Here is a 22299-nt window from a genome sequence, read left to right as displayed (position 1 = left end):
GGTAAATGACCCCATCCCACACCTTGTAAATGACCCCACACTGGGTTTCCCCTAGTGCTGGAGAAAGGTAAGGTGGCAGAAAAGCAAATTTCTGCATATTACACAACTTTGTCAGGAGGCAAAATCACCGTGTGCATGCAAACACGCAAAGTACGGACCTTCTTAAAAAGAGAGGAAAAAGCAGCAATGCCAGGGATAAAAGCCGTCCCCACTTCGGTGTACCTTGAGAACACATAGGGGTGAAAACATGGGGCAGCCCCAGAGCAAGAGCCTCTGGAGCAGCGCTGGCAGCACCACATCTGCCTGCGGCAGCTCATCGAAGCTCCGATTCTTCCACTCCAGGTGGATCCACTCGGAGAGCAAACCCTCCACTTGGCCTGCTGCAACCATTTGCAGCTTTTCTCTGTGTGTTTAATGATTCTTGACCGGCCATTTAGCCTAGGAAGTGCCTGTATTGCTTCCCCCCACCCCTCACCCCCTTTCCATAACTGTTGTCACCATCCGCTCAGCGCGCGGCATTGAGTAAGAGGAACCTCCAAGGGCACGGCTGTGAGGGGCACTGGGGTTGCGAGCACATGCGACGTGAAATGGCAAAAATAAAGGGAAAAACTGCCAAGAAACTTGACCAAAGAGAACTGATCAGCAGAAACTGGGCCAAGTTCACAAACCTGTGGGATAATCTTCCACTAAGACTGAAAAACCCCCATAACACAAAAGTGATTAAAAGCAGGATTTCTGTAATTTGATGGGGGGGGGGGGGGGGGATAGGAATGTAACAAACTAATTTAAGCTAATGTAATGTTTATAAAGTTACTTAGATAATGACACCATGTATGCCATTATAATCATTAAAACCCAATCTCTGTTTTTTAAAGAAAAAACCTTAGATGATTAACACAAAATCAAGTTGATGTGAAGGAACAATTACTTTTAGAAAAAAAATCAGGAGGTCCTAATATTCTGTAGAATGAGGGAGGATGCAGCTGTATGTCGACAGCTTTCATATCCTCATTTGAATAATGTGGCCTGAATCTGTCACTTTATTCATCCTCCTTATGCTCAGTGTACTCTGCATCAACAACAAATTAAGTTGTAAATAAGAGACAATCATCACTTTTGTTTTTAAGCAGCTTCTGCACGGAGAATTTCAATGTACTGTTTCTTTTTGACAGAAAGAAAGGGATTTTACACTCTGCTTATGTAAGCACAAATATGAGGAAACCAACCGAAATGAAACAATAAGGGAACACTTGAGAACTGCTCCAAAATGTTCTTGGAAGTACATTTCTACCACCACAAAAAATCTCTTTTTTTTTATAAGGATATGTATGATGAAAACTGTTAATTTAATGTAAGAATTATTCTTCTTTTGCTCTAAAACTTAAACTCTTTTTTTTAGCTTTCATTTAAAAACGTCCCCTTTCCTTATCTAGGCACAAACAGGGTACACCTCAACAAGAAGAACAAGTGAATAAAGTCAGCTGTAACCTTTGAGTACCCGGAAATATTCTTAATCTCTATTATAATAACATGATACCATTTCATGAGCAAATATAACATGCAGTAAGGAGGGGAAGTGGGGGGGGTGGGGGAGGAGAGAGGTTTTCTTACCTTTACGTCTGAGAAGTAGGTTTTCAGCATATTGGAACTTGGGTACCGGGTGTAAAAGAACATGAGCTTGGCCTTTTTCAAGTGATTCGGTGACAAGCCTTCCTGCATGTAGGATTGAATTAGTAAAGGAAAATGCCTTTCTTGAGAAAGCTGTTTCTGAATGCACACAGCCAGCAAAGGGCCCCCGTCAACACTCCACAGCTCCCCAGACTACAGGAGAAAACGTTAACATTTAAATTGCTGCCCTGTCATTTTCTGTAAAGCAGCTAAATGAGGGATGTGAGGCAGCGAACTCAAACCCTGTGTTTCTTATCAGTTCTGGTGCTGGGTCTTGGGAACCTTGCAAGTTTACGGCTTGTGTACCATATGTATGTTCACTTGTTGCTAAGGAAACAAATGCACGAAGCATGTGCCACAGAAAACTTATGGGCAGCTTTTCCTCCCTCTCCCTTTGCAATTCCAGCTACTTTCTTTTACTCTCAGGGTCGTGCTGCTTACACAAAACCAAACTAACGCATGGAAGGCAATCAGAGGCGCTTTCTCATGCTGAGCAATGTTTTTCACAGGCGGTACATCTCACCTGATTCACGCGTGTCGATAAATTCTAACATCTTGAGTAACTCTCTCCAAAGCTGCTGCTTTGCTTCAGTGGCTGCCTTGCAAATCAAAGCAAGATCTGCAAGAGGCAGAGCCCCTCTGCTCTTCAATCCCCCCCACCACAAACTTGTCGCCTCCTGATTTACACAGTTAACTCCTCCGAGAAGGAAGCTGCATTTGGGGCTAACCAATCGATAAATGCGGGCTAGCAGATCAATAAATGGCCACTTACCCTATAAGGCAGCCTATTTATCCTGGAAACATCATTACCTTTTAGATCTGTAAACAGAAGCAACTCCAAGAGTTCCCAAGGGAATGTGAAGCTAACCATAACAATCTCGGCTTGCTGATTTTTCTCCCAGCTTCTTGGCTCTCTTTTGTGAACTGCGTGCTAGGAATGGCTCTGGTCACATCTGTGCCGCAGGCTGGCCCTGCCATTTCCTCAGCAAATTAATGGCTTTATAATTTATCAGAAATGAAGATGCACGTGGAGAAAATCAATGTGGCCCCCACAAGGTCAATTAAGGGTTCTTCCCAGAAGCTTCTCTAAGGACTCTTTCTCCTAAACACAATGGCTGAAAATTTCCCTTGGTTCACACCTTATGGCGGGGGAAGGTCAACCAAGTTGACAGATGCTCTGCGGCCAAGGTGCCTCTTCCACCTTACAGCACAGAACATCTCATTCCAGGCCTCGGGATGGGAAACCCAGACTTATTTTTATCAGCAGGCTACTGATTAGCGAGGCTTTTTCAGCAGAATTCCTTTTTCTCTAATTCCTGAAATCTATTGAAACCTTCTCCTTTTATTTCAGTTACAAGGTTCTTTTTTGGTTGGAAAAATGTAGTGTTTCAAAACCAACCAACCAACCAAACAAAAAAAAAGCATTGACAATATTATTTCAAAAGAACTCTTACTGTCTGGAAGAACACGGAAAACGGCTCAGCTGAACTTGCATTTTGTTTTAGATGCTTAATGATTACAAAGAAGATAATTTATGACTGACATACTTCTTGTGCCAAGAGAAGAGTTGAAAGAACCTCCAGTTACCTCCATTAGACTGATAGAGAAGTCTAAAAGAGCATTACACTCTGCAGTGCCATCTGTCAAAATACGTAAGTGAAATAATAGTAGCAAGCTGTCACCTATTGCTTAGTGATAAGAGTTTTAGACAAATCAAAACTTCTACGCCAGAAATCCATTCTGTTAGGTGGTCCTTTCAGGAAAGTGGGGGTCCAAGGGGGAACTCCAATAACTAAAAGAAAGGGGAAAAAAATAATCCTAAATCTCCTTAATTTGCAATTCCTCTGACGCTGACAACATGTTACTGCCGGGTTTGGCGTATACTCTCTTTCAATGCGAGCTCAAAGATGGTCTTAAACTTCCCCCCAAAGCCCTCCTACTATTTGCTGGATTTAAGCATATTAGACAGTTTTCTAAGCATTTGGATTCCTTCTGCATTTAGAATTTGTAAGTATTTTTTGCTCTAATGCCAGAGGATATTGACATTGAACGAAACATGTATTAAAAGATGCTCTGAGAATCAAATTCCCAGAAATCCTTTTTTTTTTATTATTATTAAATTTATACTCGTTCTTAAGAACCGGGCAGCCTTAAAGCGATCTCAGATACGCCACAAATCTGTATATCTTGATCCTAAGGTTAACGCTTTACTGTGATAAAAGATAGCATCTGTAATAATCTAGCCCAAAATAGTTAATGACAGACTTAAGAGCTAAGAATTAGATAACCCGTTGCTATTTCAGAAAATAAAACCTGAACTGACCAATTGCTTAATTTCCTTTTTAAGTGCTTGGGCTGAAAAGCAACTGTTCTTCCAAGAAAGCACTAGCTGTTTCCAGGATACTTACACACGCACAATGACTCATGATGAAATAGATTCAGTAAACATACAGCTGTACCGAACACGAGCTAAGCCCCATTCAAGGCCAGGAAAGAAAACGAGCACAAATAAATATTAAGGAGGTAAAGGGAGGAGGAGGAGGAGGGGTGCCGAATGGAACGCAAACAAGCTCTGTCCCAGCAGCTCGTGTGGCTTGCCTCAATTCTCTTAGCTATAGCTTTGTAAAGACAGATGACATTCAATTCTATGGGTAATACAAAATAGACAATAACTGCTGAAACTTGAGCCAGCTGCCAGGTGTAAAAAAAAAAAAACAACCCACAAAAAAAAAAAAAAAAGGAAAGGGGGGAAAAAAAGAGAGAAAGAAAGATGATAAATCCATAAATTAATGAAAGACATCTGCTCAGGAACATAAAAGATCAGAGGAACTGTGTACTGCAGCTGAACCTAAAGCGGTGTTCAAACAACCTGAGAGCCTCAGCGCTGTGCGTTTACACACACCGCGCAGCCTCACCTCACCAGCAGCACCAGCAGCAAAAAGGCACAATGCTCGGAAATGGGAAGTGCAAGACTGGGAATGGAACATACAACACGCACTTGTGTGTTTTAACTGGAGAGGCACACAGGTGGCATTGTGCAGCACTGGACTCATTTGCACTTCAATCCTCCCAGGTAACGCTCCTCTTCTGCAAAAACATCTTTCACTCCTGGTCCTCTCAGCCTGAGCTCCCACAAATGCTCTAACAGGCTTTTCCAGCCCACACATGTATTGAGCTGAAGGAAAAGAGGCAAGAATGGGCTGTATCAGGTAAAAAATCTGCGCTAGCAAAGCCAAGCTGCTCCTTAAGTTACACCCCAAGTGCTTTTCATCAGCAAAGCTCCAAATAGCTGTAACTCGGAGCAGCATCTTCAAGACCCTCTAAGGAATGGTCTGGCTGGAAAGTATTTGTTCATTGCTCAGGTTTTATCAACAGCACAGAGCCACCCATGCTGTACAATCACTCATTTTTTTAAAGTTTAATGAGTTGAATTTTCTAGTCAGACACAATAACTCCTCATTTCAAAATGCTGTTAATTCCCTACTTATAGCTTCCACATATGGAGGCTGTGAAACTTATTCCAATTGGATTGGAATTCTTGTGATAAAGAAATAAACCTGCAGAAAGTTTCACTCGTGTTTTGTAGCCCTCCTGCCAGGGAGAGCACGCGAAGCTTCTTCACCTTTACGGATGTCTCAGCAGCGCACAAACTACTATTGTGCCTCACTTTTGATCCATGCAAATGTTCTGGGACTGAACAAGGCTATTTTTCTTGAGATGCAAAGAGGATGCATGACAAAGGAAGAGCGTGCAGCAAAACAATTCGCTGCCTGTTTCTTTTGCGATTTGAATAAAACTTAATATTTGATTAAACAGATTAGTTTGCAAAGATACAGCCTGCATTCATGACCAAGATGGGAATTTCTGCTGCAGGTGCATCTTATCTTGTTTAGCAACATATGCAAACATTAACCATTTCCTTCTGCAATTCACCAAAGAACCATCTGATACATTTTACAGGCCTTGGTTAAAAACAAAACAGAACAAAACAAAAAGACTCCCCCCCCCAGCAAAACACAGGCTAGTTAAAGCTTTAGCTTACTACTAAAACCTGAACTTGGCTGTATGTGCTAGTCTTATGTTCTCATCCTGGCCATACTGTCCAGGAAAACAGATGTTGCTTTCTGCAGGGAAGAAAGATCTGCTTCTCTCAAGAAATATATTCCCTATATATGCACATTCAAGCATGTAAAATAAAAGCGGCTCAACAGAATCGACCACAAACACACCAAGCTCCATATTGTGCCTTTCCCTGGAAACTGCAAACTACCTGGACAAACAAGCTGCTGCTAGGGAAAAACATCCATTCCCACAGCTGAGCTGTATATGTTGTGTAGAAACCCGATTTAATATATCTGTTTGTCCCAACAGGTCTTGTATCTAAACCCAGCTCAAACTGCAGCCTGCAATAGTGTCTAGGTGGGAAGGTCAGAGCGCTTTCCCAATGGCAGGGGAAGAAGCAGGGTGAGCAGGGAGGAAGGGAACCTAGCACCCTGAGTTTCCCCTATCTGAGCCTTGGAGCAGCGGGGGAAACTCACACCCCTGTTTTAGCAGAAACAAGCTCCATTAGTGACCACCAGTGAGAACAAGCAGGAGACAGGGGGAGAAATGGCAGGAGCAAGGGAGAGATGCTCCACAGGTGGAGAAGACCAAATGGAGCCCTAGGACTCCTAGTTCCCACACTTGGCGTTTTCCACCTCTGCCCACTCCTCTCCCGGGATGCGAGAACTACTTTTACATACAAACAATTAGTAAGCCACTGTACTGCTTGGTACAAGTTACTTAACTGCCCGGCCCTGAGTCTTGCCCTTGGCTCCCACTCCTGACCTCAGCGCTGCTTTCCAAGCATCGCTGCTTGCGTGTCAATATGCAAGAGAGATTTTCAGTTTGGAATTCCAAACCTAACTGGCAGTAACTTGGATTGATGCTGGATTTAGACCAGTTCTGTTACAACATACAACATACATGGCAAGGAGATGTCTCTGCTACGAACACAGCAGAGATCCTCTTTCAGGAAAGAGGTCCCTCAAGCATCTTGTCCACTATCAACTGCCTCTCAAAAACACCAATAGCTAAGGAAGGTGCTTTCAAACTAGGAATACTTCCCCCTGTAGAAATGGGTCTATTCATAAAGGTCAGACAACAGCAGTTCTTGACTGAGACTTGACCTAAGCTAGATCAAAGACTGGTGATGGTGAGCTCTGGACCTGCAGTACCTTCCGTTGTCCCAGTGGTGCTCACTGCCATTAGAAGGCTGGGATGTACAGGTACCCAGCAGGCCTCGAGCCCTGCCAGCACCTGAGGATTTAGCATGTCTACAGAAAATGTGGTTAAATTAATCTACAGCCACCGGAGTTATTCATCACCTAGAAGATACCCAGTGATGGGGCATGGCCTCAGGCATCTGTATTCACAGGATGCCCCTGGAAAGGAGACAAGTTCCTCACCATCACTACCATTACTCAGGGGCGAGCAGAGTTATTCAGCCGCAATTACTTTCATCCACTTGGGAACGAAATCAGCTGCATCTAAGGCTCTGTGCTTGTGCTGTTGCCTTCTGCTGGGGTCCTGGAGTTGGGAAAAAATGTGCACCTACCCTTCATGCAAATCCTCCTTTTTACCATCAGGCAGACATGGGGGTTTTATTCACTTTTAATACGACTGTGCTTGGAAAAAAAAGATCTTTTGACCACAAAGCACATTAGGGGGAAAGATGGAAGGAGTGGGAGGTGTTACTGCTAAAAAAGAAAAAAAAAACCCCAAAAAACTAGTACTATTTTCCAAGGAAAAAAAAAAACAACAAACCAACTCCCCCCACCGCCCCCCAAAAAAAAGATCATTACTATGTCTGGATGTGCCTAAAGAAAGGCAGAGATGCATTTTCTTTCCCCCTAACTAAAGCCTGCTATTGAGCTAAAAAGCGAGATTTTATTCTCGTCTGGTTTTTCTTTTTCAAGCAGGGGAAGTGTCCTGTAACTTTAATACAGCTGAAGTTTTATATTTAATTGTTCTCTCTAGCTTTCCAAAATAATTTGCTTTGTGTACGTTAGGACAAAAGATTTCAGTGTATGGCTGAACAGAGGTTAATCATGCATAGCAGGCAGCTGCACAAGGGCTGAGGAACAGACCTCTGGGTGGGGGAAAGAACTTGATGCAGGCTGAATACACCAGTACCTGTGTCTTTTATGCTTCATTTCCCTTATATACTTGGGAGCTGAAGGCTCACCAACGACCGAACCATGGCTCTCTGCGAGCCCCAGCCATAACACCATTAACATGGGTCACACGTTGGCCTGGCAGTGGAGGGAAAGAAGGTGGCCATGGCTTGAATGGTTTCTGGTCAGTGCCCCCTCAGTCACCTCCCCAGCCCAGGGAAAGCCACTGGCATCTGTACTGTGGGCTTGGCTGTTTCCTGACCAAGGGCAGTCGAAAAGGCTGGGAGAGGAACCATGGCTTTCTTATGTGAACACCACTGCTGAAGGAGCACCATCAGACAACACGTAGAATCATAGAACGGTTTTGGCTGGAAAGGACCTTAACATCATCCAGTTCCAACCCCCTGCCATGGGCAGGGACGCCTCACCCAAGGCTCTGTCCAGCCTGGCCTTGAACACTGCCAGGGATGGGGCAGCCACAGCTTCTCTGGGCACCCTGTGCCAGCGCCTCAGCACCCTCACAGGGAAGAGCTTCTGCCTTAGATCTAACCTGAACTTGCCCTGTTTCACTTTGAACCCATCAGCCCTTGTCCTGTCGCTGCAGTCCCTGATGCAGAGTCCCTCTCCAGCATCCTTGTAGCCCCCTTCAGACACTGGAAGCTGCTCTCAGGTCTCCGCGCAGCTTCTCTTCTCCAGGCTGAACAGACAACCTCAACCTCCTCCAAATCCAGGGCAGCCAGTTCTCCTGTTTCCTTTCGGAGAGGGCTCACATTATCCCTGTACCTATAGAAGACATACCTATAGAAGCCCTTCCTGTTACCTCTACCTGAGCCGCCATCATTTTCTTTGGCCTCACCAAGCCCCCAGGTGGGCCCGGGCACGGCCCCTCATCCTTTCCCACCAAGCCACTGCCAGGATACGGCCTCGCCTTGCAAAAAGGATATTGCACTTCCCGAGTAGGGCGAGATTTCAGACATGTCTTGCAGGTCGCCGCACTCCGACTTGATGAGGGACAAGGAGAGACCCTCGGCGGCGCTGGGGGGGTGTGCCGGCGAGCAAGGGTGGTGGTTCATGTGGTGCGACGACATCTTGGTCCTCAGGCTGGTGGTCTCACGGGTCAGGTCAAGGGATTCGGGGGAGGAGCGGTCTTTCCCCGGGAAGGAGGCCGACGGCGCGCCCAGGGGGCTCTGGAAGGGGTAGGCCATGAGGGGCAGCGGGAAGGGGTGTCGGAAGGAGGAGGTGGAGAAGCCAGCGGTGGCCGAGAGCGGGGATTGATGCAGCGAGGCGTGATGGCCGCCCGCCGGCGGGGCCGAGCCCGCTTGGTCAGAGGAGTTTTTGCGGACGACGAGGGGCAGCGCCTCGGTTTGGTCGGTGGCGCCGGGCATGGGGACGCTGCCGAAGGTGTCGAGGGGGTTGGGAATGATGACATCCCCAAAGCACTGCAGGCGCTGGTTGGCCGTGTGGAAGTTGTGGTTCTCCCCGTTAACGGCGAACCTCGCCTGTGGGATCTGGAGGGGCGGGAAGACCTGAGGAAGCTGGCGGGAGGGCTTGGAGGAGAAAACCTTGACCACCGTGTCCACAACCTGCGACATGGCGGTGTTCAACTCCTGCTTCAGCGTCTCGGCCAGATGTTTGCCTTCGGGGTGGAAGGCGTTCGGCCCTTGCTCCTTCTCCTTGGGACCTTCTCTTTTTGGCTTGTTCTCCGCTACCTCCTGCTCGCGGATGAGGGCCCGCGCCCGGTCGATGAACTGCCCTGGGTCCAGCTCACACATCTCATTGTCCGACCTGCCGACGGAGTCGCCCGCCCTCGCGTCCATGGTTTCGGAGCGCATGCTGTCTTCAGACAGGTTGCCATCTTCATCATTTTCAGAGTCAGTGCTGTCGTAGATCTGGTAGAACTTCTCCTGCAGCTGGCGCAGCTGCTTCTGCATGTCCTCCAGCTGCTGCTTCAGCTGTCTGCGCTCCTCTCGCTTCTGCTCCTTCCTCGCCGAAACCAGCTGCTGGAAACTCTGCTGCTGCTGCTGCGGCAGCTTCTGCTTGCGCTTGTTTTCTCTGTAACTTTCTCGGGGGCTCACGGACTGCGGAGCTATTTCTCTTTCGTTTTCATTGCCCCTTAATGCCACGCTGGGGGAATGGCTCATACCCCGAATTATATTCTCAACCCGGGCGCGTTTAGCTCTCAGGTGCTCATCGCATAACCGATCCACATCAAACTGGCTCATAGTCGGCCTGCCAAAAGGGGAAAGACACTCTTGGGGGCTGTCTCTTGAAGAGTTGCTGCATACATCCTCCTGATGTACTTCTGAGCCTGTACTAGAGAGACCGCTGGCTTGGAAACTGGGCTCCGTGCCACCATTTTTGTTCATGTTATTTTTCAACAGCTGGGAAATTATGGTTGCTCCTGGAAAAGGCATCATGGCATCTTCATACGAGTTCGCCCTCTTCAGCAGCTTGCGGAGTACATTTGACTTTTCCCCATCTGCATGCTGCACCACTGAATACTCGACATCCTGCTCTGAACCTTGGGGATTCATGGCACTAAAAAACGTTGCTCTTGCCTTTGCAAAAAATGCAGATGCTGTCCCTACCGTCCTTTTCACTCCAATGTCAACTCTTCTTCTCTTGGTTTGCCTGCTTAAGAGGGCTGTGCTGTCATGGTCAGGCATCACTGGACTGTTATTGTGCCATCTTCAAAAGCTTGTCAGCTGGGCTCAGCTCAAGAATCCTGGGACCCTGGCCAACAGAACAAAAGGACTGATGAATCATTTTCTTTAAATTTCTCCAAATTTCCTGACCTCAATCCTGAATAAAATGCAAAATGCATAGGCTCTGGGATTTATGGCACATTACAATTATTGCAATTTATTATGCACTCTGCTTGAAATGAAACATTTTTAAATATTTCTGCTCCACTGGTTTAAGATGGATTAAGATTTAAAAAAGCAAAAACTGCTTAAGCACCAGTAATATGATTCTCTTGCACAAATGCCTAAAATGATACTGTTTATCTTCAGAAGAAAGAGTAGATTAGAAGAACACAGCCTCTGACAACCAATTGATTAAATTTAGGGCATTGAGATACATGTTACAAAAGAAGATGAAAGTACTCCTTGGTTAAGATTTATTGTTAAAATAAGAAATTGTATAAAATTTGGATTTAAAAAAAAAAAAATCAATTGCGATGTAAAGACCATAATTGTAGTTCTGCTTTTTAAAGAGAGATAAAACCCATAAAGAATCATCCAAAGGTCAAAATATCAACTTGCACATAATTGTAGGCAGGATAGTATAGGTGCATGTGAAAGGCAAAGAAATCACAGATGCATTTAGGTTTACAGTGGGGGGGAAAAAAAGCACTTCTATTAAATCATTAGGGAAACATTTATTCAGCAATGCAAAAATGCATTAAAATATTTTATGGTTGGGATTATAATATTTACAGAGATGTGATCAAATAAAGGCCAAAATGCAGTTCGTTAACAGAGCCTTGTCTGTACCACTGACTAGCCATGACAGTGGTTTGAATTCCCCATGCATTCCTTCCCTTGTCTTAACTTCCATTCTCCAAGCAAGCCCCGCTACCAAAAGCTGAAGATGCTGTATTTCCTACACTAAAATACAAGACATTAAATTTTTTGCACAGCAGAAAAGAGGCATGTTCAGTGCCATATCTCTCTGCTTGGAGAAAAATCCCCAAGAACAGTATACCGAATGCCCAGCAGAGCCCTTCTTACATGTGATATTTTTGAATACACAGGATCTTATTTCCTGTGACATGCAGAAAAGATGAGAAAAAATATGGGAAGATGAAAGAAATAACATCAATCAGCTGCGTGAGAAAGGAAGACACCTTCCCTTTATATGAATTCGCATTGTTTCCCAGGAACGCAGCATAAAAAGATAACACACTTCCTTGCATTTTGTAAAAGGCTCTTGACATAATTTGTGACTTATTAACTAGTGATGCTAAACTCACACCGCACATAAAGCACTAGGCACACTTTCCTCTTTCTTAACATCTAACACTGAGGAGAATTAAAGTCTTTTTCATGCAACGCTTATCTAATATTAAACTTTACATTTGCTTAACAGAGCACAATCTTCACAATAACAGGGTATATTGCCAAAGGCAGCATGCAGACTTTTTGGAATTGCTCCCATCTCTTTCGGTTCACCTGTAAAAACATCTACGTGCTCCCTAGGACTGCATCTGTGGCTAGTTTTAAAGAATGACTATCCATGCAAATAGACATAATTTCAGCATGAAATAATCTGTAAAATCAAGACAGAGTCAGTGCTTAGTTTGCAACCAGGATGAAAAAAGAGAGAAGCTTTAATACTTCGAAGCATTATGTTTATTCTGCAGCCTTTGCCCACGTATTGTGGATGTACTACAAGAATTTGGTGTCAGAGACAGTTATGCAAGGGACCTGATGTTTGTTTACATTACTGGCTCCTTGCATACAGGAAAGCAAAGAGTGATAAAACCCACAAAAACACCACCAAAAAAGTGTTGTAAATTCAGACGGGAAATCCAGAGCCTCACACTGCTATCAGGTCACTTGTCTTCAGAGATCACTCCTTAGCAAGAAGCACATTAAGCAAGTGAAGTTTGGCTACCTCACTATCAGATAAATATCAAAATCAAAAATAGCAAGGAGTTCTGTCGCAGGGGCCCAATCCTACCACCTGCACAGCAGGCAGCATCCCATCCTGTGAGCAACGCCCCTGCGGTCCAGGGTACCAAAATCATGTTAGGTGTGGTAGGATCAGGCCCTGCTTGGAAGTATGTCTTGCAAAAGACCGTTTCCTGCTTTCTCTCAGTTAATGCAAATGGAGTTTTTCAGGGGGCAGAATCAAGCTTTTACAATTAGGTCTTCATCTAAACAAAAAAACCCGAGGAGTTGGGATTTCAGAGGGGTTGGTCTTGCAGATAAATGGCCAAGTCCGCAAGGGGTGAAAAGGGGTGACTACCACAGGGGTTTTTAAGTAGGTGAGACTGGCACAGAATATACCAGGGTCAAGGTTGACCTCTCAGTCTAGTGGTGTGCATTTGAAAGTGATATAAACTAATTGCAAGATAACCAAAAGCACTCTTGCCTATTGCATGGAAGATATTCTAAAAGTGTTCTCCAGAAAGATAAGACTTGCCAATAAGGAAAAGAAAAAACAATAACGGAAAAAAAAACCGACATGCCAACACTACCAAAAAACCTTCACACTTTTCCTTCCTTTCCTGTAGTCAAGCTATGCTTGATTGAGATCCAGCAATAAGTTCCCAGACCCACACCAAAAGCCTCATGTCAGGTTTCAGGTTTTGCACGCTTCCCAGCAAATGTGAGGTGCCTGACCACTGTTTGCCTCTCTCTTGCCCAATCCCAACCAAGGACACGCATGGGGAGGGCTTGCTGTACCCTTGAGTCAGAAGCTCAGGAAGTAGGCTGTCCTGCGCCAGGTTGGAAGGTCATTGCCACGCATCCTTCCTCCCCAGTGTCCATTTTCCTCTCCCTGAGCCCCTCTACCAGCAGCTGCCCTCCAGCCAATTCCTGCCACCGCATGAGGTGCTCCAGACGGATGTGCCCTCCTACCCTCGCTGGAAGCTGAAGGCATCGGAGTTATCGTACACTTAACCTGGGTATTAAGCAATATCTTCCATTTGCCCTGGTGTTATCCCAAGCCTACAGACTGCCAGCTTTAAGGCTTGAATATGAGAAATAGTTCTACTTTAGCCTGACAAAACAGAATGGGTATTGAATGGCCAGTTAATACTTCAGTCTCAGAGGACCAAAACCAATTCACACCTCAAGGAAAGTGGGATGGCACGTACAGCGGGATCCAGAATCCCAGCCATGACAGGCAGACTTTGAGACTTGATTAGATTAGAACTGATTAAATAAGCAACTCCTGGGGGGTATAAAAATAAATAATTAGGAAGTGTGTATCCTTTACGTAATACCAGTACTTTGGCTGCATGTTGTCTCAAAACTGTATTTCATACATCTAATATCTCTGTACAGCTACCCAGAAATACATAGCTTAGGCTGTCAAGATCTACGTGGAAATCTTCAGAAGCACCATTTCTCTCAAAGTTCCAGAGTTTTGAATCTGTGAAGGTTAAATTTGCTTTACACCTCACTTTGATACTACTCACATGCCAAGTGCAGTTGATGCTAAACTCACTGTTGATGCTAAACTCGAGCCTCAACTCGCACGATGCGGCTTTCTCAGAAACCAAACGTCTTCCATGCCCACATAGTTAAAAATCATATCCAGGGCCTCGGCACCCTCTAAGTGCGTCCATAAACATAGCAGTAGTATTTATTTACAAATTTACTTTCAACCCTTTTGTTTAAGGAGATGCGATTACAATGTAGCTATGCATAACCTCATAACAGCACAGCAGCTACAGACATGGCCTTATTTCATATCCATTTGATAGGCACTGACATTTTAACTGGAAACAGATTAATTTCTAGGTATCCAAGAGTCACTGTTACCAAACCTTCAGCTAGAATACTCTGTAGAAAGGAGTATATCAGGTATTTCACCGCACTCATTACAATCAGTCCATTTCTGTGATCGATTTTGTTAACTCATCTCGATCTACAAAGATGCTAAGAATTTTCTGTTGGATTAATTCATACACCTATGAGATGCAAAGGAGATGTAAATTCAAGCCCACCTTCTTCAGCCACCCTGAAGGACCCCAGCCTAACCTACACAGCCATTAAACACACAGCAGCAAAGTGCTAAACTTGATGAATATTCGCAGATGAATTCAAGGAAGTATCATTTTATAGAGCTGAAATTGGTCCTATCTTTTCTCAAGCCCAGTACTTTCTTTGGTCCAGCATCTGCCTGTTTCATGTCAGCCTATTATGCCAATACCATACAAGAAATGTAACACCCTTCTGCTAATAGAAATATTTAGATCTTTCACTCTCTAGTGCTACACGGGGTATGGCTTTGCCAGAATCAACCAGGAAGCGTAGGGTAAAAATTATTCCGGTCAACAGCATTCCACGCACAAAACCACAGCTCAGATTTGAAGAACAGATGACAACTATTCACCATAGATCTGTTCGGTGCTAAAATCACGTCAGCCACTAATGAGAAAGCACTACCTTCCTGTGCAGCTCTGACACAAGTTTTCCTGGGAGAAAGGGTTATCTGGCCCCGGTAGCTGAGATGTCTAATCAAAGAGATTGAAACAAGGCAGGAATGATGAGCAACTGTTTGTGCAGCAGCAACTACTTCATTAGGATTTCTCCGTAAGAAGAAGTAAAAATTAGAGCCTGATTTACTTCAAAATTATGCCACCTGCTTAAAGAGCCTTAAAGAAAAAAAGTGACCCTTGTTTTAGGAACTTGGTGATACCCAATCCACCAAGGTATTCAGCATGCCAAACATCGGCGATTCCCATCGGCTGCAGGGGGATTTGACAGAGCTCACTAACAGGAGGCATTTGGCATCTCATTAGTTCAGGCCTTTATTTTGGGGAGATGCAGGGCCCTCCATCACGCAGCCGTGCTCAGCACTGCTCGAGGACACAGATTCTTTGAATGAGAAAAAGAAAGCGAGCTGCTCCAGGTAGAAAACTGAAAACATTTTCCTCCTCTTAGGCCAGTTTGGTCCTTGTTATTTCACTGATCATGAAGAAAATAATTCACATGGTCTCTGTGCAGAGACCAGACTGAAACGTTCGCAAGATTCCTACTACAAAGTCAGCCCAAGTTTTCCAAGACATTTTCTTTCTATGCTGCATGATGTCGTAAAATCCCAGTTCTTGAATTAGTTACCTTAGCAATTAGGCTGCACTTTGAGGCAGAATAAATCATTACTTAGAGCCTACAAAGTGCGGTATTTACAATTCTGCCCTGAATCAAATTAAACTCCAATTTCAAAATGTGTCCAATCTTATGAGTATCTTAATTTATCAACTGATAATAAAAGGGAGAAGTCATATAAACCAGTCATACAAACTGAGAGGCCTCAGAGTTCAGCTGGCAGGGAAGTGCGCTGTATATACTGACAGTGCCACTCAATGAATGTCAGCCACCTCACAGAATAATTTCATAGGGAAAAGTAGGAACGTTGTACTTTTTATCACAGTTCAACTCATGATAGCCTGTCTACCCTTGAAATAAACATTTCACAGGATGTGACACTGCTGCTAAAGGTAAGCTCTGGACAAAAAGCAGCTAAAATAAATGCAAAAAGAGCTGCAGTGGTTGTGAACTTTTTGTGATTGATGGCAACTCACTAAAAAGCTGCGAGAAGAGGATGTAATGGGAATGAGCCCCGTGAAAATCTACGGGTAAGGAAACTGCCTCCCTACAATTCACCCTTGCGCGCTGCCAAACCTCTGCAGATGATGGAAGTGACAAATAACCTGAGCTCACACACCTTGCGGTGCCACAGCCGTGCTTCCGTACCCTGCGCTAGACAACACCGGCCCTTTCCAGCACCCAGCTACGGCCAGGGATGCGCGGATGCGCTTCCAGGTGCCCTCCACGCCGCAGGAGGCTTTTGAGGGGACACTCGCAGCGCAGCCAGGACCGCCGCGGCGCTCGGGACCTGTGGGAAAGCGGCGGGATTCCAAACTCTCGCCCTGGCAACTTTTGCCCGACATCCAAGGGCACCTCTACGCTGCGGCCGTTTCCCCCGCCAGCCGTGACCGGCATCTCCTACCCGGTCGCCGACGCCAAGCTGATGCCCTCCGCGGGGGTTACTCCCGCAGGCGGACACGCGTCCGTGTCGCTGACGCCTCCGGAGCTCCGGACGCTCCGCACACACCGACCCAGAGACGCGCTCCGCGCTGCCGGCCCCGATCCCCCGGGCACCGCCACCCAACTCGCTCCGCGCCCGCCCCGCGCACCTGCCCGCTCCCCGCGCACCTGCCCGGCCCGGCGCGACCGCGGCGCATACGAGCAACTTTCTCCGCCCGCTCCGGTCGGGCCCCGCATTTTCGGTGACCCCCTTCAACCCCGTCCCGGGCCTTGTATCCCAACCCTGCGCACCCGCGCCCCCTCCGCTCGGGCCCCGCGACCCCAGCACCGACCCCTCCTGCGCTTTAACTCCTTTTAAACACATGGCAAAGTGCGCCGGGTCACTCGGCCGATAAAGAGAATATCAAGAAAAGCCAGGAATATCTGCATCAAAGGGCACGGAAAAATTAAATGCTCCCCCCCACCTCCCCGATAATAAAACAAACAAGCAGCAAACAAGGAGAAAGTAGCAATAATCCTCATCTTTTCCCAGATCAAGGCTCTCATCCCGCGACTTGCGTATGATCTCCTCTGCTCGCTACCTACCCCTCTGATCCCATTTTCCATACATTTCCACAATTCGCAGCTCGTCCCACCCTTGGAAACGAAAAAAAAGAAAAAAAGAAAAAAGTAATTGCAAGGATAAGGAGAGTGAGGATGAAAACTCCCTGCCCTTCCCGGCCGGGGTTAGAACAGGAGAACTAGCGACATGCAAATGGCAAGCAAATTGGAAGAGACAAAAAGCCAGGCGGCTATAATAAACCAGACAAAGAGGCGGCTCGGGGGAGCGGAGCGGGAGTTCAGCGCAGGGGACGGGGAACTTCGGCGAGGACGGGGTGGGGAAAGAGCTCGGAACAACAAAAAGAAGCCAAACACTCGCTGCGGTTCCCGTCCTCGCAAACCTGCGCTCCAGCCCGCGGGAGGAACGAAAGGCCGGTCCGCGGAAGGTGGCAGCGCCGAGGGAAGGGGGGGGTCACCTAACACTTGCTCTGGGGCCCGAGGCCGGCTGCGGGGAGAGCTCCGCGCGGCGCGGGGCTCAAGACCCCCCAGCCGCTCTCCCCGCCCGGGGCCGCGCTGCTCGGCGGGGACAGTCCCTGCAGTTTTGCCCCCTTGGAGAAAGAAGCGCAGGTTGGGTAACAGTGATGGGCATTTTGCTAGGGAGATCATCCTCCCCCGTCAACAACCCCCCCACGGCCGTTCAGAGCAGTGCAAGGATTAAAAAGGAATAAAAGGGGAAAGAAGCGGGAGGGACGGAGGGGGCGCGGAGCGGCAGCGGGTACTTACTCGGTGCAAAAGGCGACGACACGGCAGCCTCTGGCTTTGCGCGGGGTTGCTTGGTCGGTTGGTTGGTTCGGTTGTGTTTTGGGTTTGCCGGTGTAACGCGGGGAGGGGGGACACCCGCACAACGCACATGCACACCACCGCGCGCGCCCCGCACACGCGGACACGCGGACGGGCGCACGCGCAAGCTCCGCGGATGAGGAGCGGGATAAACTGGGAAAGAGAGAGAGAGAGAGAGGGAGGAGGGAAAGAGGGGAGGGATTGGGAGGGAAAGAGGGGAGAGCGCGGGCAGCGGGCGCGGAGCGGCGGCGGCGGTAGCGGGTCGCGGGGCAGGGCAGGGCTGGGCTGGGCTGGGGCCGGGGCTGTCCGAGCCGAGCGATCGCTCCGCACCGCCACAAGATTTACTTTAAGACACAGCTGAAGGAAACAGGAAGACTAGACGTCACGCTCGGAGTGACGTGAGCCCGGCCCGGCGCCCAATCGGGATGCTCCTTGGGACGGACGGGGGGGACGGGGAGAACTTGGCAGGAGCGGGGAGAGAGAACAGGGAATAACGTGGGGAAGGGGGGGGGGGGGGGTGTGAGGGAAGCGCCGCCCCGCACCCGCGGGAAGGTGCGGACAGTTCGCACCTGCGGACGGACGGATGGACGGACGCGGCCCGACGGGGCGCCCCCCTCATTCCCTCCCCCCCCCCCCCCCCCGGCGTGGCGGACAAAAACCGCCCCGCTTAAGGGAAAGGAGGGGGAGATAGAGAAACTTTAGGAAAGTCTTCTCCGCCGTGCCCCACGCGGGATGTCTTCCCCCTGCGGGAAAGCTTTCACAGAGGAGGAATGCGGGGAGCTGCTGCCCCGGGGTGCGCGTCCTTCACGCGTTAAGCATCGGGTGCTGCTCCCCAAGGCGGGCCACAAACTTCCAGGGGACCGGAGCGGTGGCAGCGTCCCCCATGTGCGGAGCGGAAAATAAACACAGAAACGAGAGTCAGGTTGCGGTGCGTGGAACAGCCGCTGGTGCGCACACCCCGTGTCCGCACCGGCGGCCCCGGCCCCCCGTGCAGCGCGCCCCAAGTTTCGGGCTACTTAACCCCATCCCTAGGTGGGCACGGCCTGGGAAAGCGTTGGGAAAACGTGCTTTGGGGATAAAAACACAAAAGCGGATCTGGCCGGCGAGTCCGGGCGGCACAGCACGGAGCAGAGCCCGCCGGGAGCGTTTTGTCCCGCCGGGAGCGCAGGTTTCCGCGGTGAGGAGCCGGGAGCGCCGCACTCCGGCCCCGGTTCCAGCGGAGGGCGGCCCGGGCGCCGCCGGCTGGGAGGCGAGGCTTCCCTCGGGAAAACTGCCTAAGGCTTGCAAGGGAATAAATGGATGCGAGGGAAGGATGCGAGGGAATAGCGTCCTGCGCAGGGACGGGAGGCGGCGGGGCGCTGCCGGGCGCTCGGCGGCAGGTAAGGACGGCGCTGGCCCGCCGGGCCCGTCCGCACCCGCCCCTCGGGGCTGCCGTGAGGGGCGCTGGGGCTGCGGGACAGGGAGTCCCGAGGGGAGGGGAGGGGAGAACCCGGCCGGGGCTGAGGCCGGGGCAGGCCGGGCCGGCGCGGGCATCCCCTGCCCAAACTTGCGCCGTCGCTCGGTGCCAGCGGCGAGGGGCCGGGCCGTGCCTCACCCCCTGCCCGCCCCGCTGCTGTAGGCCTGCCCTGCCCGCCGGGGGGACGCGTGGCTCCCTGCATCCGCGCTTCGGGGTCAGAAACGCGGGTGAGTGAGCGATGTGACGAACCACGCCGCGCCGATCCCTAAGGAAGCGCTCGGGACTGGCCGAAGCGGGGCTGCAGCTGGGAAGCTGTTACTGCGCTAAAACAAACTTAAATGTCCCCGCCGCTGCCCCGGCCGGCGGATCCCGAGGAGATACATCCGGGAACACCCGTTCTACAGCCCGGCACCGCTGCGAAAGGCGAAGTCTTTCGGGGCCGCTGCAGCGCCTGGAGAGTAGGGCCCGGCACGTCGGGGCTCGCACGGCGGGAGGTGGCTGTTGGTGGCTTTGGGACAGCCGCGCTCCTCGCCGCGCTGGGCACCCTCTCCAGCCGTGCTGTGCCGTGCCTGGGTCCGCGGCCCGTCCCGGGACCTGTGCTGCCCACCGCCGTGACCGCAAACGCAACGGGGCGCGTCCCGGGGCGCTCCGCTGCCAGCGCTTGTGTCCCTCAGCCCCAGCGCCGGGCGGCTCCGGAGCGGTGACCGGTGCCCGTCGCTCCCTCCCTGCCCTCGGGAGCCTCTGCCCTCTGGGACGGCTCCGCCGTGAGTTGTTTCAACGTGAAACCTGCAGAAACAGGGGCACCGGGCCCGCCGCCGTCGGGGAGCGACAGGCAGGGGTGGCCCGGGGGCGCCCGGCCGCGCTGCGCTGTTCCGCAAGCGGAGGGCTTGCTCCCTGCTTGTTCTTGCGGGGTTCGGCTTGTCCTGGTGACACGTTCGGCCTCCGGTTGTAGCTGTAAGTGCCGCAGGGGCTGCGGAGCAAGGGTGCAGAAGTGTGTTTGGACGCAGGGGGAGATAGGCTAAATTTGGCGGGCGAATGACTCGCTTGAATTCTTTCCTTTTGTTTCCAATTTTCTCTTAAAGGACACCAGGATGCACATAGAGATAAAGCCGAGTCGTGGCAAACACTAAGAAACAAGTAAATAGCTGCCTTTGACACTGAGTTTGTCACCAGTTTAACTTCGACAGCTGTTGATTTGCCCAAAAGAGAAACTGAGGCACCGGCAACGTCCCCAAGGTCACGCAGCAGAGCAGTGGCAGCCAGCCTGGCCCCAACCGTGGTACCATGTGCACAGGCACCTGTCACCCGGTCCCTCTGCCCCATTGCTGTAGCAGCCTGCAGGTTGCAGCCCTCCAGCCCTGTGTCTGGCAGCTATCCCCAGTTTCACCACACCAGACCTGCCACACCAGTAAGCACAACTGGAATGAAATGCATGCTTCCCACTCTCCTGCCCACCATTGGGGGCACTGAGCACTTCAGACCCTCACTCTCTTTTAATCCTGGAGGATGGATTAAGAAATACAAGTTGATGTTTCAAAGCTCAAGAACAAAAGCAATCCCCCACCTATCACCCAAATTGTAGAGCTTGGAGGAAAAGCCCTTGTTCCTGCAGAATGTAATCCCTCAGAAGGGGTCCAGCAGCTCATGTTCAGGATATGAGGTGAGCAAAGTCATCCCTGGTGCCTTCTCCACGCTTATGGTGGCTTGGCCAGTGGTGGGGCCGCTGCTCCCTGTTTGTATTCCTCACTGCCCCCATCCCATGACTGATCCCGAGCATGGTGCTCACCAGAGAACTGTCACAGATTCCAGTCTTCGAACTCCTGTGAAAGTCCCAGGTCCTTTTCCAAATAATGAATAGATCATAAAGTAGCCACCAGGTCCTTTTCTTGGCTGTTAACAGATTTTAGGGCGGTCACAGTGTTCAGTTTTCGAGTTATGGGCATTTTGGATCCCAACGAAAAGTAAACTCTGTTCACAAAGTTTGGATTCAAAACCTGAGGGTGCCTCTGAGGATAACAGGTTTCCTGCAAGCTGACAGTGTTCTCTGCTTGCATTTCTTTCTCTAAGGGGGGAAAAAAAAACAGGGATGCAAGAAACTTAGGCAAACTTGCGCAGTGTGCCCATGGCCGTGGGTGATTCCTCTGTCCCTTTGGAGTTTGACAACAAAATTGGAAGTGACAGGGGTATATTGTTGAAAATGCCTTTCTTTGATCATTTTCCTTGCTGTGTCTGTTCCAGCTAAATGAGGGGACTGGGCTGCGAATACATAGCAGGTTTTCTTGTCCCTTTTCCCTCTTTTTTTTTTTCTCCTTTCCTTTTCTATTTTAGGAGTGGGGAAGATGCAAGTATTTACTCTCATGCATAAAAAGAACACCCCACAACCACTAAGGCCTGATTCTGCTCTCTTAGCCTTGGCCCGGGGCTTACGCGCTGGTGTGAATTAAAAATAGCTCTATGATATCAATAAAGCATCGTCAGTGTGTGTGTGAAAGAGGAGAACGGGGTCCCTGATGTGTGTAACTGCTGAATTTAGAGCCTTTCCTCGCTTCCCTTTGCCTTGGCTCCTCCTTTCAAGAAAGAAGCCTTTGGAAGAAAATGCCTTTAACCTGGCAAGTGAATGCAACCTAGGTGGTTCAGCAGAGAGCAATGTAATTCGAAACCTCGATGGTTCCATTGATCCATGGAAATAGAATTGTTAGGAAATAATAGTAATAATAATAACAACAATAATAATAATAATGCTCCCCCCCAAAAAAAACCCAAAAAACAAAAAAAAAAACCCAACAAAAACCCCAACAATCAAACAAACAAAAATCCCCAACAAACCCCATCAAAACCTCCAGAGAGGAGAAAGTGAACTAAACTAATCCTATTAAACGTGGTAGCATGTTTCTGTGCAGCTTGCTGAGAG

At 49.0% G+C, this 22299-nt stretch overlaps 1 protein-coding gene and 1 long non-coding RNA gene across 7 annotated transcripts in view; one reads left to right on the top strand and one right to left on the bottom strand.

The window, feature by feature from the left end:
• PROX1 (prospero homeobox 1) overlaps positions 1-18247 on the bottom strand; it is a 49474-nt gene extending 31227 nt beyond the window's left edge. For 3 of the 6 annotated variants that reach the window (XM_065679408.1, XM_065679410.1, XM_065679413.1), the window contains exons 1-3: positions 17876-18247; positions 8744-10556; positions 1612-1713 (exon numbers count right to left, since the gene is read on the bottom strand). In XM_065679408.1, the coding sequence (XP_065535480.1) occupies positions 1612-1713; positions 8744-10489 (1848 nt within the window). In that variant the 5' untranslated portion in view covers positions 10490-10556; positions 17876-18247. Of the gene's footprint in view, positions 1-1611; positions 1720-8743; positions 10557-17137; positions 17189-17875 lie in introns of all 6 variants that reach the window. The other 3 variants (XM_065679411.1, XM_065679412.1, XM_065679409.1) reach the window with 2 other exon arrangements.
• Positions 18248-19093: 846 nt separating this feature from the next.
• The window catches only part of LOC136014591 (uncharacterized), an 86706-nt gene continuing 83500 nt past the window's right edge, over positions 19094-22299 (top strand). Inside the window, exon 1 of the long non-coding RNA XR_010612785.1 lies at positions 19094-19311. This is a non-coding gene — a long non-coding RNA (uncharacterized LOC136014591). The remainder of the gene's footprint in view (positions 19312-22299) is intronic.

This window comes from Lathamus discolor, chromosome 5 (genome assembly GCF_037157495.1).
Source record: "Lathamus discolor isolate bLatDis1 chromosome 5, bLatDis1.hap1, whole genome shotgun sequence".
Lineage (NCBI taxonomy): Eukaryota > Metazoa > Chordata > Aves > Psittaciformes > Psittacidae > Lathamus > Lathamus discolor.
Note: the sequence above shows the minus strand (reverse complement) of the source record. Positions and strands in the feature narration are given on the sequence as shown.